This window comes from Oncorhynchus gorbuscha, linkage group LG21 (genome assembly GCF_021184085.1).
Source record: "Oncorhynchus gorbuscha isolate QuinsamMale2020 ecotype Even-year linkage group LG21, OgorEven_v1.0, whole genome shotgun sequence".
NCBI lineage: Eukaryota > Metazoa > Chordata > Actinopteri > Salmoniformes > Salmonidae > Oncorhynchus > Oncorhynchus gorbuscha.
Window position 1 is genome coordinate 28,427,209 of NC_060193.1, and position 20,130 is coordinate 28,447,338.

General features: G+C 41.5%; 1 protein-coding gene across 9 annotated transcripts in view; it reads right to left on the reverse strand.

Moving 5' to 3' along the window:
* LOC124008799 (neurexin-2-like) overlaps positions 1-20,130 on the reverse strand; it is a 1,096,959-nt gene that overhangs the window by 821,339 nt on the left and 255,490 nt on the right. For 7 of the 9 annotated variants that reach the window (XM_046320364.1, XM_046320358.1, XM_046320359.1 and 4 more), the window contains exon 4: positions 10,779-10,808. The exons of the other annotated variants lie outside the window; for them this stretch is intronic. In XM_046320364.1, coding sequence (XP_046176320.1) covers positions 10,779-10,808 — 30 coding nt within the window. The remainder of the gene's footprint in view (positions 1-10,778; positions 10,809-20,130) is intronic. 9 annotated transcript variants of the gene reach the window in all.

Below are 20,130 nucleotides of genomic sequence, written 5' to 3' on the forward strand. Positions count from 1 at the left end.
GTGCTAGAATGCTTATTTTGTTCTGCATTAACAAAAGTCCCATCAGGTAGCCTGATTTCAAGATGTGTCCATGTAAACAGAATTGTTCGGGAAATCATTCTTCTTGCAAAGCATGCAAAATGTTTTAAGGAACTAACTATTGTAGTAATCTGACTATACATAATAATCATGTCATTGTGTACATGTAACCATGATCCGTGTCTCTTCAGCCAGCGAGGCAACCCGGCACAGCCAGAAGAGGACTGGCCACCCCTCATAGCCTGGTTCCACTAGGTTTCTTCCTAGGTTTTGGCCTTTCTAGGGAGTTTTTCCTAGCCACCATGCTTCTCCAATCTGCATTGCTTTCTGTTTGGGGTTTTAGGCTGGGTTTCTGTAAGGCACTTTGAGAAATCAGCTAAGAAGGGCTATAAATACATTTGATTTGATTTAGGGTGTTTGAACTGTAGCAGAGAGAAAGTGATGGGTATCTGCCCTCTCATTGGCTAGTATGGTCGCAACTGATCTCAACTCCTCCCGACTACCCTATCTTTGAGGATATTTATTTCCATGGTTTGACTGCTCACTCAACTTGTCAATATAATAGATCATATTTGACTGTAGTGACTAGGAACTCTGGTGTCAGATTACATATCCACCACCATTGGGGGCTGGGAAAGTCCTGACGAAAATATAATTTGCTCATCTGAGGGCCCGTCACTGCTTGGCGAAAAGAAACAAAAGCACAACCACACAAACTAATCCCGTCAATCTATGACAAACAAAGATGATTCTATATCCAATTCAGTAGAAGAACAGTTGAGGCGCACAACCTTTTGGGGGTGCATGTTGGGGGTGCATTTTTGGGGGTGCATGTTGGGGGTGCATGTTAGTGACAGGATCGTAAAAAGGCAAAGGTATAACTATAAAATACAAACGGTAGGCTATATGTAGCCTATTATAATATGTATAAAAAAATAATTTTAGATATCCCCCCTACACCCACGACCCCTCAACCTTGTGACCCCCACTTTGAGAACCACTGATCTTTTAGCCATTTATTCTGTGATTTTCTTCTTTGTCTAGCACGTATGTGTTTATTCATTCACAACTAGGATGTTGCTGGGCCCAGTACAGGCAGTACGGTTCCCTCATCTTCCGGTCCCAGTGATGATAGCCATAGCGCAGACAGCTCATCTGCTGCAGCAGCGTCAAAGTGCAGCAGAGAAGACAACACACTGACACACACACACACACATGCAGTCAATACTGCTGTTACTATTTACTTTATTGCACATCCCAGCATATGCTGTACTATTCATAGTACATTCTGAGTGCTATGTATATTACTATTACGCTTCCTACTTCTTCTTTAAAATATTTTTTATTTTTTTGGTTGTATTTTTTTTTAAATACAGTATGTGTATTTGTCACATCCTGATCTGTTTCACCGGTCTTGTGCTTGTCTTCAACCCTCTCCAGGTGTTGCCCATTTTCCCCATTTTCTCCCGTGTATTTATACCTGTGTTCTCTGTTTGTCTGTTGTCAGTTCGTCTTGTCAAGCCTACCAGCATGTTCTTTCATACTCCTGTTCTCTTTAGTCCCTGTTTTCAAGTTCTTTCAGTTTTGACCATTCTGCCTAACCTGACCCTGAGCCTACCTGCTGTTCCGTACCTTTTGAAAGTGCCCTGGATTACCGACCTCTGCCTGTGCCCTTGACCTGTCATTTGCCTGCCCTCTGCTTTGTAAATACACTTCTGTGATTCGAACTGTCCACATCTGGGTCATATCCTGAGTTCTGATAATATTGCACTTGAGGAGAGCTTGTGAGTAAGCATTTCCCTGCAACATTTACATCCTGTATTCTGGGCATGTGACCAATAAACTTTTATTTGATGACAGTCAGGCACTAATTTGCTAAATAACTGTACGTAGTTAGGCTTTTTTTTTGTCATTTAGTAGACACTTATCCAGAGCGACTTACAGGAGTAATTAGGGTTAAGTGCCTTGCCAAATGATTTTTCAGCTAGTTGGCTCAGGGATTTGAACCAGCAACCTTTCAGTTACTGTCACAATCCTCTTAACCACTAGGCTACCTGCCACCCATAAGGTATTGAGGTGTTATGAGCAAATGGCAACCCATTAGGCTTTTATTCTGTATTCTTTCTTATTTTAGGAACCAAATACTGTATGACACCACTATCATTAGATCAGTGTTAATGTGTATTATTATTGGGGCTAGGTTTAGTGTCAGTGTGACTGCATGGGAAGCGTGTGTCTCAGTGTGGTGGTGGAGCAGTAACAGACCTGGGGGACAGGGAGATAGAGCAACACGATCTTACGGTTTGACAGGGTTTTACTTCAGTATTCACCGTTTGTCCAGGGGGGAGGGATAGAAGTCACATTGCAACGGTTAAGTTTAAGTATTAAAAATAATCCTTGAGTGTATGCTGGGAGGAGGGGGGGGGTCTACTTGGCTAACATATGGAATTGTTTTAAGATGGTCATACCAAGGATAATTTTGCTATTTTTTATTTTTATTTTAGGACTGCTTACTGTATCAAAAAAAAATGTAATATAATCTTCCATAAAAGAAATTAAACTGGTACCCGGCTACCTTCAGACTAGTCTTGTGGGGCATGTGAGCATCCTGCAGCATTTACATCCTGTACTATGTAACACATCAACTCTGATTTGATGACAGCCAGGCACTAATTTGCTAAATGAGTAGTTAAGCTTCTATAAGGTATTATGAGCCAATGGCAACCTATTAGGCATTTATTCAGTGTTTTTTCTTCTATATCTATTAAATGTGTTTATTCATTCACAACTAGAATGTTGCTGAGCTTAGTACTGCCAACATTGTCCCGTGGTCTACTGGTACCAGTGCCATGAGAAAGGATGCTGGGCTTAGCAGGGACAGCACAGGGACGAGTGCAGTGGAGGTAGGACGAAAACAGAGAGGGAGAGAGACACGCACAGATACTGCCAGTTCCTTAATATGTGTTCGTAATTAACACTAGAGTGTGGGGTGTGGGGGACTGTGTAGTGTGTGCGCTGTGATGCGATGTGATGTTGGCTGTTGTGGCTAAAATGCCAGGCCTAAATGTTTATCCCAGTCCGCCCATGACTGCCTGCATCCCCGCTTGGTATGGCAACTGTTTGGCATCCGACCACAAGGCGTCTACACCTGTTGTTTACGAAGCATGTGACCAAATAACATTTGATTTGATCTTTCATAAATTATCTCCAAGTATCATCAAGGACATCAGATAATCTAGATCCTCTCTCAGGGATTGGTTAATCTGACTCCCGGTACGTGTTCATCCTCTGGGGCCCTCATATTCAACTGGACCTCAAAGCCATTTCCACTGCTTTTTTAACTTCTTGAGTGTAGGGGGCAGGATTTTTGTTTGTGGCTAAAAAACATACCCATTTGAAACGGCCTATTTCTCAGGCCTAGTAACTAGAATATGCATATAATTGTCAAATGAGGATAGGAAACACTCTAAAGTTTCCAAAACTGTCAAAACATTGTCTGTGAGTATAACAGAACTGATATTGCAGGCGAAACCCTGAGGAAAATCCAACCAGGAAGTGGCTTTTATTTTGAAAGCTCCATGTTCCATAGTCTGCCTTCGCTACATTTAAAGGGATATCAACCAGATTCCTTATCCTATTCCTCCCTCAAGGTGTCAACAGTCTTTAGACATAGTTTCAAGCTTTTATTTTGAAAATGAGCGAGAAAGATAACATCGTGTCAGTGGATAGCTGGGTGTTCGCATGAGTTTTGCTTGCGCAACAGAGTGGGGCAGTCATTGTCTCTCCCTCTCCTATTGAAAAGCAACAGTCCCGGTTGATACATTATCGATTATATATTTTAAAAGCAACCTGAGGATTGATTATGAAAAACATTTGATATGTTTCTGTGGACATTACGGATACAATTTGGAATTTCCGTCTGCGATGTCGTGACCGCTTGAGCCTGTGGATTTCAGAACATAACGTGCCAAACAAACGGAGGTACTTTGGATATAAAAATCATCTTTATGGAACAAAAGGAACATTTATTGTGTAACTGGGAGTCTCGTGAGTGAAAACATCTGACGTTCATCAAAGGTAAGCAATTTAATCTATTGCTTTTCTGACTTTCGTGACCAATCTACTTGGCTGCTAGGTGTTTGTAATATTTTGTCTACTGAGAGAGATGTTCTTATATAAACGCTTGTTATGCTTTCGCTGAAAAGCTGTATTGAAATCTGACATGCCAGGTGGATTAACAACAAGCTAAGCTGTGTTTTGCTATATTGCACTTGTGGTTCCATGAAAATTAAATATGTTTGGTAATGTTGTTGAAGAAAATGATCCAGCTAAAGGGATGGGTGTGTCCAGAGTTAGCATTCTTTCCCTCAGGGGCTGATTTAGTCCCGGGACACTTTCATTATCAGGAAGAACAGAAAACCAACAGGCTCTGGACCTCATAGGGTAAGAGTTGAATACACCTGCTCTGGGGACTAAGAGAAAAACTCTAATCACGTACTGGGTTCAACAATCGCCGTTTGAAGTTGCTTGCAATCCAAATCCGAGGAGCTGGGAAAATGGGTGATCCAAGCCTATTAGGGTTCTATATTGTTTCATTAGGCCCTTGCTTTTTTTGATGAAGTAGCCATTAATTGGTTTGTTAAAGTAAGGAATCCCTCAGGCTCAGAATTACATAAGCGCTTCGGAGTTCATAGGGGTCCATAGTGAATGAATGGGTTAGGAACCAAATAATTTTGGTATATAATGTGGCCTGCAATTGAACAGTCAGGCTTTAAAAATTAGTACTAGGGACCTGGTATTGTGAAAAAGGCCATTAGCCTCATTATTAAGAACATAGTTAAAGATTAGCACATTTGATTGAAATAAAAGAGCATATTTGTTTTAGAAATAAAAAATATACACCTCAATTTTACATACCATTGAACACACTCCATGTATTCTCCTTTTGGCAGATTGCTCTTTATTTGCTGGCTATTTTGACAGAATACTTGCAAACTTTGAACTGCGAAGAATATTTAATAATACATGAACAGTGGTTTGGTTAGATATAAGGCCTATTTCACATTATTATTATTATTAGAGTCTCTGACATTGAATCAACTAGGCCTAAGTTTGATATTCTTATAAAACATGGAACACTAAATTTGTCATGACGCTACGGAACCAAATACTGTATGATACAATATGTACTGCTACACCACTATAATTAGATCCGTGTTAATATGTATTATTATTGGGGCAAGATTTAGTGTTGGTATTGGAGGCCTGTGCCACGGTGTGAAGGCATGGGGAGCGTGTGTCTCAGTATGGTGGCGAAGCAGGGACAGGCCTGGAGGGTTGTCACATTTCGACAGGTTAAGTTTAAGCATTAAATCCGAATGGTTGAGGTAAGGTTTGGGATAGGGTTATAACACAAATAACTTGGTTAACTTTAGGTCATTCATTCCGAGTGATTAAGGTAAGGGTTAAGGTTTGGGATAAGGGTTAAAACAAGTAAACAACACAAAAAATTGCACCTAGCTCTGGGATTGAACACCCAACCCTTAGAGCTTACGCCTCTATCCACAACAACCTAACAAGACTACTTGATGGTAATAGCTCTCACAGTTGCCCCTAATGGCCGGTTTCGAAAGCATTTCCTGTTGTCCTGGGGATCCGAACAAACGTTGAATATCGCCTTGGATCTCAAGTTACCTTGGTGGATGGAGATCTGCCTATCGAGGCATAGGCTTTGCCCTTCATCTCTAGGAAGGACAAGTTTTGTGAAGGAGCGAGGAATTGATTTTCCTCGCTTGGCTCTGCAGACTGGAATGGTCGGGGGTGGTGGTGAAAAGCACCTGCACTCTGATCCACCAACCAGCACAGTCGGTCGTGACCTTGGGAAAATAGTTTTGCGATATTGAGCATCAAAGTTCACAACCCAGATCTCAGAACTGTTTTGAGTGAATTTTTCTTTCACAACCCATTAAGGTCTTTACCTTAAAGATAACTAACTGGAAAAAATCCTGAGACTTTTGCAAATCCATTTTTTAGGGGGATGCAATCACAGACAGAACCTTGTGGCTTTAAAGTGTCAATCTGGCTGTCCTATCTGAAACTTCTGAATTGACATGTTCCATTTTTAAGAAAACTGTAGCTATTTCAATACATAGATGATAGAATAACACAATTTTACCAAGATAGAGTCAGAAGACATCATCAAGTACATTATGTATACAAAACATGAACACCACCTGCTCTTTCCTTGACATAGACTGACCAGGTGAATCCAGGTGAAAGCTATGATCCCTTACTGTTAAATCCACTTCAATCAGTGTAGATGAAGGGGAGGAGACGGGTTAAAGAAGGATTTTTAAGCATTGAGACATGGATTGTGTATGTGTGCCATTCAGAGGGTGAATGGGCAAGACAAAATATTTAAGTGCCTTTGAACGGGATATGAGTCTAAGTGCCAGGCACACCGGTTTGTGTCAAGAACTGCAACGCTGCTGGTTTTTCACGTTTCCTGTGTGTATCAAGAATGGTCCACCACCCAAAGGGGGGGTGCAACTGAATATTAGGATGGTGTTCCTAATGTTTGTTATACTCAGTGTATTTTAAGAAATGTATTGTATTATGATCATCAGACAAATTACTATCGTCATTTACTGTAGTTCCTGCAGTGGAATGACCAAAGTGCCCTCTAGTGGTCTCATGGATGGAATGTTATTCATAATTAATACACTTTTCTTTCTTTTTTGCTGAAAATCTGGTGTTTCTATGTCCAACAGTTTTGTTATATTTCAGTCTTCTGTGATGTATATAAAGTGTAATATTGGGATGCTATTCAACATGGAATACATTTCAACTCTATATCTGACATGGTACATGGGTCTTCTTTTTTAAAGCCCATAACCATGTGTGTGAGGTGTATACTTTTGTTTCGAAGTAGATTTGTTTATGACTACCAAGAAACACTCTTGGTGTGACCCTGATTTAGCCCACTGCAGGGAAAGTGCCATTATTGCTGGAAAGCCTAGACCATACTTTGAGAGAGATGGGAAAAGACGTGTTCTGATTGGTCCATCTGTATTTGTTCAGGCTTGTGATTGGATTGCAGATAGAACCTTATAGCGCAAAGCACAAATGGGTTTATGCAGAGATAACTTTCTAGTTTTCATTTGTTTCACTTAATTTACTTTTGCGAAAATCTAACATATGAAGAACCATCTATAGATCAAATATACGGTATGTGACACATTTTTGACAAAAATGTCAGATAGAACTTTCTAGTCCCAAGGACTCGCAGTGACGGCAACACGCCGCTTCAATTTGCTCTGAACAAACGTTACAAGACGCAGAAGGACAAGCAGACAAATACACACATTCACAGGTGCACACACACACACACACACACACACACACACACACACACACACACACACACACACACACACACACACACACACACACACACACACACACACACACACACACACACACACACACACACACACACACACACACACACACACACAGTCATTGTCGAATTGAAAACACTGACAAAAGTGTCTCAGCCTTCAATTGCAAACCATGTCAGTCACTGAAGCTGTTGCGCTTTATTCCTGAGCCAAATAGGCTTATTGATTGTGTTCTTTAAAGATGTTTCTGTGGCTCGTTCACGGGGGGGGGGGGGGGGCACTGCATTAATTTTAACTACAGCCAATCAATACGAAGGATGGAGAGACCAAGGCTTGTCTGATCAGCTTTCTTTCCTTGCTGTATCATATTTCCCCCCCTTCTATTTCACAAATAAAGTTATGCGTAAAAAAGCTGAAAGTAGGAGACATTTTCTTATTTCCCTATTTGGAACAGGCATTAGACCTCAATAGAACGCCCGTGGCTTGGTTAAATCGAAATCAGTACTGTTTAAACGTGTACCTTTCGCTGTCTTTTTTTACCTTGTTTTTGAGAGAGAGAGAGAGAGAGAGAGAGAGAGAGAGAGAGAGGGAGAGAGAGAGTCAGTCAGTCAGTGCATATTCAAGTAAGCTCTGATGGTGCATGCAGCAAAATATCATCTATTTTTCCGCTTCTTGACTGTTTCCGTCTCCCATTTGAACATGTATGTGCAGTATTTGTTACGGTACTCCCCCCCACCCCCATTTCCCCAGCAGCATCGACGGATAAGACATTTCCTGCTCCTCTTATGGGTCAGGGGTTACACAAATGCAAATCCATGCTCCAAACATGGCTGCAAACAGCGAACGGGAATCCCTAACGCCTGGTTCACTGTAGCCATAAGGACTTAGGTAAGTGTTGGGGGATTGGGGTAAATCTTAATACCAACATTTTGATTCCTCAAGTGTGCCCAATTATCACCACATGGACTGAGTAAACAAGTTTAGTAGAGGGGGGGGGAGACTGGCACACTATAGGCCTACATATTGATGGAATGTTTGGAGAAAATGTCACGGCAGAGTGAAGACGAACATGTATAGAAATGAGAGGATTTTGATTCAGCGGGGTCACAGAGGATGTCTGGAGGAGTGGTCGGTGTTCCGTTGTTGAGTCATCCAGCGACAGCAACAATGAGGTATCACTATGTCCACTTTAATTGTGGGTGGCTAGGACCTACAGACCGAAGGGGGATCTCAGAGCTCTTGTTCACGACAGGACTCTCCAGTGACGGCTAGCCCATCAGAAGTCGTCAATGGCACATGTAAGGCAGTTAGAGGAGTCGAGGAGAGGTGTTGGAGACATTTAAGGGAGCAAAGGAGTCTTTAAAAACTGTTAACGATCTGACCCTTTTAAAAAATGGTCTACTAAAATGACATACCCAAATCTAACTGCCTGTAGCTCAGGACCTGAAGCATGCTATGATTATTGATACAATTTGAAAGGAAACACTTTAAAGTGTGTGGAAATGTGAAATTAATGTAGGAGAATATAACACTTTAGATCTGGTAAAAGATAATACAAAATAAAAAAAACATGCATATTTCTATTCATCATCTTTGAAATGCAAGAGAAAGGCCATAATGTATTATTCTAGGTTATAGGTGACATTTAGATGTTGGCTACTAGATGGCAGCAGTGTTTGTGCAAAATTTTTGACTTATCTAGTGAACCATTGCATTTCTGTTCAAAATGTTGCATCAAGTCTGCCCAAATGTGCCTAATTGGTTAATTGATACATTTTTAAAGTTCATAACTGTGCACTTTCCTCAAACAATAGCATAGTATTATTTCACTGCTATAACTAATGTAAATTGGACAGTGCAGTTAGATTAACAAGAATTTAAGCTTTCTGTCCATACCACATATGCCTATGTCCTGGGAAATGTTCTTGTTACTTATAACCTCACACTAATCACAGTTAGCTCAACCGTCCTGCAGGGCGGACACCGATCTCGTAGAGTTAATTAAAGGGAGGTGTTGGAGACATTTAAGGTAGCTAAGGAGTCTATAAATGGAGGTGTTGTAGACATTACAGGCGTTTGGCACAGGTGTTTGAACCTGTACGTGTTTAAAGAGATCAGGGGTGAAGTCTTTCCTTGATTTCCTCACATCCTCTCTCCTTGTCTCCATCTTAAATGTCAGAGGAGAGGAGAGCATTGGATCAAAATGTGATTCAGAGAAGATGCAAGGAATCGAGGAAAGAGTTTTGAAATGCAGCCCAGGAGAGGGTGATTCAGACATCCTAGTCAGATCCCAGTGCATCAGTGATGGGGGTCGAGGTGGGAGAGGGATGAGAGTCGATAAGAGCGAGACTGTTCTCCCCCTTCTGGTAAAGGTCAGTTCGATCCCCAGACGATCCCTGCCTGGCTATATCTCTCGCCCATGAACTTTCCCTCTTCCACCATTTCTGGGTGGTTCACATCAGGAGGCCACAGTGCAACCCAATGTGTGGATAAACCAGGCACATAAAGGTTGTCTGTGTGAAGAGTAGGTTGTCTGTGTGAAGAGAGAAACACTCTGAGGGATGTAGTGGAATGGAAGTATCGAGTTTAGGATCAGGTGTGTTTGCTTGTGTCTTGGTTGATAGTAAAGCTATGGCGAAATGTGAAGTCAGAGAAGCACATTAAAGCAGTTTCATTGGAGACCGTAACATGTACATAGCAGCACAGTTCAATCTCATGGCTGTTCAGACATAGTTTTTTCGTCATACATAATTCACAAAACATTCTTTCCAGGGATACATTTCATTGCTATATCAAAAAGCTAGCAATCTGTCTCTGAAGAAACCTTAAAACCTCATCATAACAGATCAGGGTGCCAAACAATGAGAATGACAGCAGAGTGGTGATAGGAAACTCTGTGTCATTCAACAACAACCGTGTTGCATTAGTAGGAAGGATAAACATACAATTAACATTTCACTTGACCAACATTTTCCTGCAGACACTTTTTGGAAAACCCAAGCAAAAGGGAGAACAGAAAAGCGTTACCTGCAGCCCGGGAGGTCGTAGGTCAGAGGTGGTTCCAGGTGAGCCAGAAGGACAGGACAAGGGTGGGACGGACAGTGTGGAGGCACAGAGAGCACAAGGAAGGACATGGCAGGAAGCACAACCAAAACAGAGAGAAGTGTGGAAGGAAGGAGGGTCAGAGAATTGGGGGGTGTCAGGGATAGGGAGATGGGCTAGGAAGACGGGTTAAAGAAAAATGGAGGTCGGGAACGAGGGAGGGTGAGGAAAACTGAGGAGTGAGGAAGAGGAGGAGATTGGGCAGAGAGGAGTTTTTTTTCCCTCTAAAAAGAACCAAAAAAAGGAATGAACCCATACCTTGGTTGCTTAACGTCAGGTGCGCCAGACCTTGAAGGAAAGAACAGAAAAAAAGAAAAGAAAGGAAAAAAGAAGGTCATAAAAGGCAACGGGAGGAAAAAAAGCATTGTCACAACGTTGGACTGCAGTTTGTGACAGACATCCTGGGGCAGACTCGGATGTCAGAGATTCAACTCAAAGGTGAGAGAGAGAGAGAGAGAGAGAGAGAGAGAGAGAGAGAGAGAGAGAGAGAGAGAGAGAGAGAGAGAGAGAGAGAGAGAGAGAGAGAGAGAGAGAGAGAGAGAGAGAGAGAGAGAGAGAGAGAGAGAGAGAGAGAGAGAGAGAGAGAGAGAGAGAGAGAGAGAGAGAGAGAGAGGATAACGAAAAAATAAGCAAACACTTCTTGAGTGAAGGTGTGGGGGTAGAAAAAAAAAGCATTTCATTTGGTGCAACCCCCGAAGGCCATTGCGCACACAAATGTTTTTTTTTTCTCTGAAGTACTTATGGAACACACACATATTAACTGTTTGGCAGCGACAAGCTTCAACTGAATTCTATACCGTATAAATCTGTACTGCTCTTAGAGATCCAAGGTCTCTAAAAGAAAGGGTCAAAGATAAGCAGTAAAACACAGGAACAGCCCCGAGTCGAAGACTCTATATACTGACACAGATACAGTAAATGTTTACAGCACAGATACTACACCGTGTTCACAACAGCCCTGATAGAGCCTCGACAAACATCCAAGTAGAATGTTGGTGGAATCAGGGGACAAACAAATTAAATTCCAATCATTTCAAGGGCCTCCACAGTTTTGGGGTCAAATGATGTCAACCACACTGTTACACTCAATAATAACTCTATGGAAATCCGGCATCACTTCCCAACAATACAGTACATCCCGAAGTTACTGCAGTCAGACCAGACCAACTGGAAACAACTGGAAATCAGAAAACCATTACACAAAACAAAAGAGCCTTGATGAGACTCTTTGGCCACACGAACTTGTGAATGGTTGAATAGCAATTTTTTTAGTCAAACGACTGTATATATTGCCCATCAATAAAACATGTATACAAGTCCGATAACAAAATGGGTAACATGTAATATGTCCTACCTATGACAATGACACGTTTGCAAGGCAACACATTTCCAGGAATAGGAATAGCTAGATGAAATAAACACACATACAAAGAAAAAGCGTTCTCTGACCTGAGCGGTACACATAATGGGACGTTTTGATTGGCCCGACCTTCAGGTAGTCTAAGAACAATGGAGAAGCACACAGCATATTCTGAGAAGTACCAACTGTGTTTTTCAACCTCAAGGTATTGTCAAGAAGGGCACCCTGCTGACAAGTGACATTTGTCTTGAACAAGACGTCATTTCTGGGCCGCATCGATGACAATAGCAATGGGGTCAACAGCCATTTATCTCAACAGCATTGGTAAACATTGCATTTTTTGGTTTGTTCTCTCAGGTAATCTTGGTTTCAGGGAACATATCACCAGGTAGGATATTTGTAAGGGATATCCTACATCCAGATATCATTGATAGAATGGTTACGCCGCAAAAACTACAACGTCAAACAACATCGCCCAGAGCGCCCACCTTACAACAGACCAATAGCTAACACAGGATTGTAAATATAGTGACTCCCAAGTACAACAGCATTCTCTATTTGTGCTCTTTTAATAGTGACTGCGATTAAGGCACAGGAATGTAGTGCATGTTCAATCGGTCTATTTGGGCTAATTCCTGCTGTCCCCTATATAGAGAGAGTCCAATCATCCTCCCTCTCTGTTTTGTTCCTCTACCCATAATCCATTAGACAGATAAGGCAGCCCAAAGAAACAGGCCTGTGCAGATGGGTCATACCAAATCATCTCACCCCCCCCCCCGGGTTTTCTCTCCCTTCGTCTCTCCCTCCCTCTCTCCAAGACCGCGCGCTAGAGCAGAGGCGACATTATAAATATCTTGAAGTGTGAGGAGAGGAGGAGCGCTGGAAGCAGGGGGGTGGCGAGGGGTAAGGAGCACAGCTGTTTGCCACACAGCTGGCCCCGTTTGCATCTTTGCACAAAACAGAAAGGCACAGGCGTGATGGGAGAGGAAGCTGCAATTCAATAATGAGAGGTACAAGAGGCTGAAACACTTAAAAAATAACATAGGGAGACATTGTGTGTGTGTGTGTGTGTGTGTGTGTGTGTGTGTGTGTGTGTGTGTGTGTGTGTGTGTGTGTGTGTGTGTGTGTGTGTGTGTGTGTGTGTGTGTGTGTGTGTGTGTGTGTGTGTGTGTGTGTGTGTGTGTGTGTGTGTGTGTGTGTGTGTGTGTGTGTACGTCACACAAAATGTTTTCACTTGGCAGAGGCAAAAGGGGTGTCAGACTAACACAGACCCAGATCCTGTGCAGGTTATGAAGAGGCTTCAACATGTTTCAGCATATGACACAGACAGAGGGAGAGGGAGAAAGACGTTCTGGCCCCAAACATATCAAGAGAGCACCTGTTCTCTTTCACACGCCTCCCTCAAGCTGGGACGATGAACCAAAAACGATCGACACCGACCGCACCGATCACTTATCTCAAGCGTTCTGCTGATATCAGTCATTACGATAAGTAGCCTATACCAGAGAAATGTGATGTAGGATATGTAATACATGAATAATATGGGTGATTGTTATTGAGACAAATGATGCCTACAACCATCAAACTAGTAGTAGTAGTTTAAAATAAAAATACATTTAAGGTGGTACACTTTAATATTACAAATCTATCGTTCTATTATCTTTATCGTATCAATACAGGCAATTTATGGATTTTTGTCCATATCGCCCAGTTCTATCTCCCAGCCAAACAGCCTATGTGAAAGGCAATGAAGGCCTCTCTGAGGAAACAGACAATAAGCCCTGACCATAACTACAGTAATTCAACTCATAGGAAAGCCATACGATTCCATTGGAAATACACCTTCATACACAAATCGAATTACTGCCCCTAAACACATTGACAGCATCAGGAAAATAAAAACTTAGCCTGAGACTTATAATTTACCCCGAAATCTGAAAATTTGATTACGTACTTAATTGTGATTTGAGTGCAGATGGGAATGCCTGACGCAATCCGAGCCGACCAGGGACGGCCTGGCGATTGGCTGGAGATGATTGAGCGACAGATGGAGACAGGTCATAATTCTGTCATTAGGAGGAGACGCGCAGCCGTGAAATCTCTCTTTCCCTCTCTCGGTCTCTCCCTCTGTCTCTTTCTCTTTTCTCCCTCGCTCCACATCCATCTCTCAATCAGCCAGCTGCAGCTGCCGTCTGCTCTCCTCCTCACATCCTCCTCTCCTCCACTACCCTAGTCTGCTTCCAGCCATCCCTACTAAACATTTCCGCGGTTGGGCATGCAACTCAGAATTACCCAGCGCTCCATCAAGGGCCCTGGGTTGTAAACAAGCCCACCAAAAATGGATTATTTTAATCGAGGACAAAAATAGTGAGGGGATGCCAAAAAATAGATTTATAGAATACATTAGCATGTTTGATGATTGCAGGAAATTCACTATGAACATCATCTACATTGAACCCTACGGCCGTCAACGGTATGGTTATGTCATCGGGGGTAGGAATGTCCTGAAATGGACACCGTAACCCAGCCTCGCCAATACAGGAACGGTATAACCATCTCCGACAAGTGTGCTCTTCAACGACCTTGTCAGACGTCATTCGTGCACCATGTTTCCCGAACAACACACAGTGTACTGGGTCCTTCCATCACTTACATGGGAACAGATGTGGAGGGGGACAGAAGACAGAGGTAAAGCACACACGAAGTGGACAGAGAACGATTAGAGTCATCATCATCAGTCGGTTGTCTCCTCCATCAAGTCCAGCAGTGGGAACAATAGTCTAACTCTGACGGAGGAGTACGTTGGCTGTGGAGACCCCAGTGGGGCTGGGAAGGCATAAAAAACCACTACCATCCTCCATAGAGGTCCGGCAAGCATATGGCCACCTCCCTATACATACACCCACAACATATGTCACACTAACATACACACAGCCCCTGAAATGACGGGTGGTGCAGGAAGGATTGCTCCAATTGTTTGGGTGAGGAGCTTTGGTTGAATTTATCTCCAAAAGATTGATATTGATGTCATATGTTTTGGTAGACAAAGTGGTGAAGGGCAACAGAAATCACCAAGCAAGACATTTAGCCAAAGTGCAGTAAACATGTGAGTAATAGGTTAGTGTTTCTTAATACCGCGTACTAACAGTTTCCAGTACCATTTACACTGCAACATTTACACTGTCTTTATAATGCCTCGGAACTGTCTTTATAATGCCTCGGGACATTTACTTTCACAGAACAATCATCATAGCTATATTAGATCATGAAACGATGCTAGTGTGGCTGCGAAAGGGCCACAAAAACACGCTCCGGACATTTGTAAAAACATTTGTTGAAAAGATGTTGGGAGATAAGTCTCATTGAATAATGCAAGCTCGAGTAATAGCTATAGAAACACGAGTGGAATTTAAAACACTTTGCAGTAGTAGGGGAAAGCCGAGGTTAGAGAGAAAGTATCATAGGAATGACCGAGAGCAAGGGATGGTGATGGATTGATGCTCGCTGCTCTCCTCCTCTTGGCGAGCCTAATTAATTATTCAAGTGGGGCGTGCATGATATCAAAAGGCTATCAAAGAGGATGAAACACGTGTTAAAACTCTGAGGCTCCAACATCAAATTAAATGCAAAAACAGGACTGGCATAGATCATTCATCGGAATGTTTCACTGTGGCTAGCTGCTAGCATGTGATCACAGCCACAACAGGGAGCTCGAGAAGACTCCCGTGCTGATTCTATGACTTGCCTTCTAACATGCCACTGATGACTGGATGAATGGCAAGGCAACCCACAATCGTCTCTTTCATATGTATTGCAATCGTCTTTGTTCAGGGGTTTCCAGGAATGACTCACCTCGTCTTCGACGCTGTAATAAACATCTAAAGATGAACATCTATTTGTATTATTTTCGTAGTAAATGTGATTGCATACTGTAGGTGAATTTAAATGTAAAAATCCATATCTCAGACTGGCCAATAAAGATAAAAGATTAAGATGGACAAAATAACACAGGCACAGGAGAGAGGAATTCTGCCTAGAAGGCCAGCATCCCAGAGTTGCCTCTTCACTGTTGATAATGAGACTGGTGTTTTGCGGGTACTATTTAATGAAGCTGCCAGTTGAGGACTTGTAAGGTGTATGTTTCTCAAATTAGACACTAATGTACTTGTCCTCTTGCTCAGTTGTGCACCGGGGCCTCCCACTCCTCTTTCTATTCGGGTTAGAGACAGTTTGCGCTGTTCTGTGAAGGGATTTGTACGCAGCCTTGTACGAGATCTTCAGTTTCTTGGCAATTTCTCACATGGAATAGCCTTATTTTCTCAGAACAAGAATAGACTGAAGAGTTTCAGAAGAAAGGGTATTTGTTTCTGGCCATTTTGAGCCTGTAATCTAACCCACAAATGCTGATGCTCCAGATACTCAGCTAGTCTAAAGTTTTACTGCTTCTTTAATCAGCACAACAGTTTTCATATGTGCTAACATAATTGCAAAAGGGTTTTCTAATGATCAATTAGCCTTTTAAAATTATAGACTTGGATTAACTAACAGATATTCCATAAAAAATCTGCCGTTTCCAGCTACAATAGTCATTTACAATATTAACAATGTCTACACTGTATTTCTGATCAATTTGATGTTATTTTAATGGACAAAACAATTTGCCTTTCTTTCAAAAACAAGGAAATGTCTAAGTGATCACAGACTTTTGAACTGTAGTGTATGTGTGTGTATATATATACACATATACATACACACACAGTTCAATTCGGAAGTTTACATACACTTAGGTTGGAGTCATTAAAAACAAGTTTTTCTACCACTCCACACATTTCAAACTATAGTTTTGTGCATGACAAAATTAATTCTACAAATAGTTGTTCACCGACAGATTATTTAATTTATAATTCACTGTATCAAAATTCCAGTGGGTCAGAAGTTTACAAACACTAAGTTGACAGTGCCTACATACACTAAATTGACTGTACAACAGTAAAACTAGTCCTATATCGACATAACCTGAGAGGATGCTCAGCAACGAAGAAGCCACTGCTCCAAAACCACCATAGAAAAGCCAGACTACGGTTTGCAACTGCACATCGGGTCAAATATCGTACTTTTTGGAGAAATGTCCTCTGGTCTGAAAAAATATATAACTATTTGGCCATAATGACCATCATTATGTTTGGAGGAAAAAGGGGGAGGCTTTCAAGCCGAAGAACACCATCCCAACCATGAAGCACGGGGGTGGCAGCATCATGTTGTGGGGGTACTTTGCTGCAGGAGGGCCTGGTGCACTTCACAAAATAGATGACATCATGAGGATGGACAATTATATGGATATATTGAAGCAAGACATCAGTCAGGAAGTTAAAGCTTGGTCGCAAATGGGTCTTGCAAATGGGCAATGACCCCAAGCATACTTCCAAAGTTGTGGTAAAATGGCTCAAGGACAACAAAGTCAAGTTATTAGAGTGGCCAACACAAAGCCCTGACCTCAACCCCATAGAAAATTTGTGGGCAGAACTTAACAAGTGTGTGCGAACAAGGAGGCCTACAAACCTGACTCAGTTACACCAGCTCTCCCAGGAGGAATAGGCCAAAATTCACCCAACTTATTGTGGGAAGCTTGTGGAAGGCTACCTGAAACAATTGACCCAAGTTAAACAATTTAAAGGCAATGCTACCAAATACTAATTGAGTGTATGTAAACTTCTGACCCACTGGGAATGTGAAATAAAAGTTTAAATAAATCATTATCTCTACTAATATTCTTACATTTCACATTCTTAAAATAAAAGTGGTGATCCTACCTGACCTAGGACAGGGAATTTTTACTAGGATTATATGTCAGGAATTGTGAAAAATGTATACATGTATTTGGCTAAGGTGTATGTAAAGTTCCGACTTCAACTATATATATTTTGCTTTATAATTTTCCATTTACACTACCATTTCTCCCCTAATTGGACTAAACTAATGGACAACAACTCTTAGGCTTCTACTTCCAGCTTATACATCCTATATATATTTTACAGATACAGTCCATGTTACAAGTTATCTTTTGTTTGTTTTGGTCCCATCCTTCAGCTCCACTCAACTCCTCCCATCGATCTCTGAACACCATCCAGTTTAGATTTTTCAACAGTGCTGTGCTTCACAAAAGTTCTGAATCTTTATATTCTCATAGATTCTATATATTGTAAATTAAAGAAACATTTTTGCTATTAGCATTATTATTAAATTGCTTGATTGACTTGGACATTTTAAAATCAGCTGCGTGTTTGACAAAACTCCACGAGTCATATTTACGATATAATTTACAAAGATTGTACTTTTCCTTTTTATCCCAAAATATATATTTTTTAGTAGTATATTTTAGTTTAACCATAATCTTTGTTGCAATATTTGTTCAGTCTTTTCTGGCCGATTAAGCTGAAATTGCAGCCAACTTTTCAAAAGTGATATTTTGGAGAGGATATCGTTTTTTAAAATTATCGAAAGTGAGAGGTTGTAATCTGAATAATGGAAAAAAGGCTATTCTTCAAAATGGGGTAAAACATTCTTACTAATCTGCTAGAAAACCAGTTCGGATTTAAGTATAACTTTTGTATGACTGAAGCCTTTCGTGAGAGGTCTAATGCTTTAATATTTAATAATCCCCCCCAAATTCATTATATAAATAGGCCAGTTTAATTTTGTCTGCCTTGCTGTTCCAAATAATACTGAATATTTTTTGCTAATATAATAAAAAAAAACAAGTTGCTAGGTTTAGGCAAGGCCATAAGCAAATAGGCAAACTGGGAAATGACTAAAGAGTTAGACAGGTGTAGGTGAGTTTATTGTTCCAAACTATTTTAGTGATGAGCCGTAGAATAACCACCTCACCTGGATTAAGCAGTGACCCTGGCATAAAACTACACATAAACATAGCTAGCAGCTCTGTGGCAGGTCCTTGACACAATTGTCTCTGGAGACAATGGACCAAGCTCTAGTCAACACATCCAACACATTTCCTTTATGCTGTCTTGGAAACCTATACTAGCTTTGTTAGACTTATGCAATATACCGTATTGTACAATCATTTGATTTGATTTTTGTATTCCTACTATCTTCTAGCAGTGTGTGTTAAGGGTGCTGTGGCTTCACAGGCAATCCCAAAGGGAACTGTTGACCCTAGGCAAGGCACTTAAGCTGAGCGGCTCTAGCATTACATCTTCATGATGACTTACCACTTACTGCCGGTCCCTACAGCTTGCTGCAGTCATCATCCGTCAAAACCCAGGGGTACAGAATTGTATGGAAATGGAAATGGGATGCGTATGCGAGAGGTTAGACGGTTTAAAGAGAAGATTATGAAACGGCATACTTTTGTTTAAGATTTCCAACCGGTGCAATAGAGGGTCGATGAGAGTGCTCACACGAGGGAGGTCGGAACGAGAGAGAGAAGCAAAGGGATTTTCATGCAAATGTTTTGTCTGAATGTAGACCGTTCCATAGCGCATCCAAGTACGTGTGCGCACACACACTTGTCTGTTTTTTCCCTGTTCCCCAGGTTACAAAAAAAAAAAAAAAAAAACGTCATAAAGAAATCATGTTACCTGCACTTTCAGAAAATAAATAGCTCAGTAATTAAAATCCCGTCTCGCGCATTTTGTTCATTGAAACACACAGCTAATTTGTCTGCAATATGTTTACAGAATTATCTGCATACTCATGAAGATTGGCAGCGAGTGGCGATGTGAACTGCTTCCGTTTTCATCTTAATTAAGCAGTTCATAAATAATTAGAACCTGCATAGGGTGATACAATGGCTCGCGCTACAGTCATTTCAGACTGTTGCCAGTGCTTTCACGGAGAGGCTAAATGGACCATGATTTCCTTGTTTCTGACTTTAAAGCATTTGCCTCAGACTGACAGCGACTGAACATTGTCATCCTATATACACTTGAACATCGGCATTGGCCAACACACTGTTCTCTCTCTTTTCGCACGAACCGATGATGACAGCAATTGACTTTGCAGCAAGATGAAAATACTAATCTGTGCGTGTTCCACTATCTGGGTTCCCTCGCCTCCACCAAAAACATGTTTTTGTCCCATTGTTCCAGAGGCATGTTCGTGGAGCGACCCAATACCCGAAACACAAGAAATGCTAACACAACAACCAGCTGTGTATCCCAGTAAATCACTACTAATATACAGTATAAAACATGATCTATGGCCAATGTATAAGGGAGATCTAACGTAGAA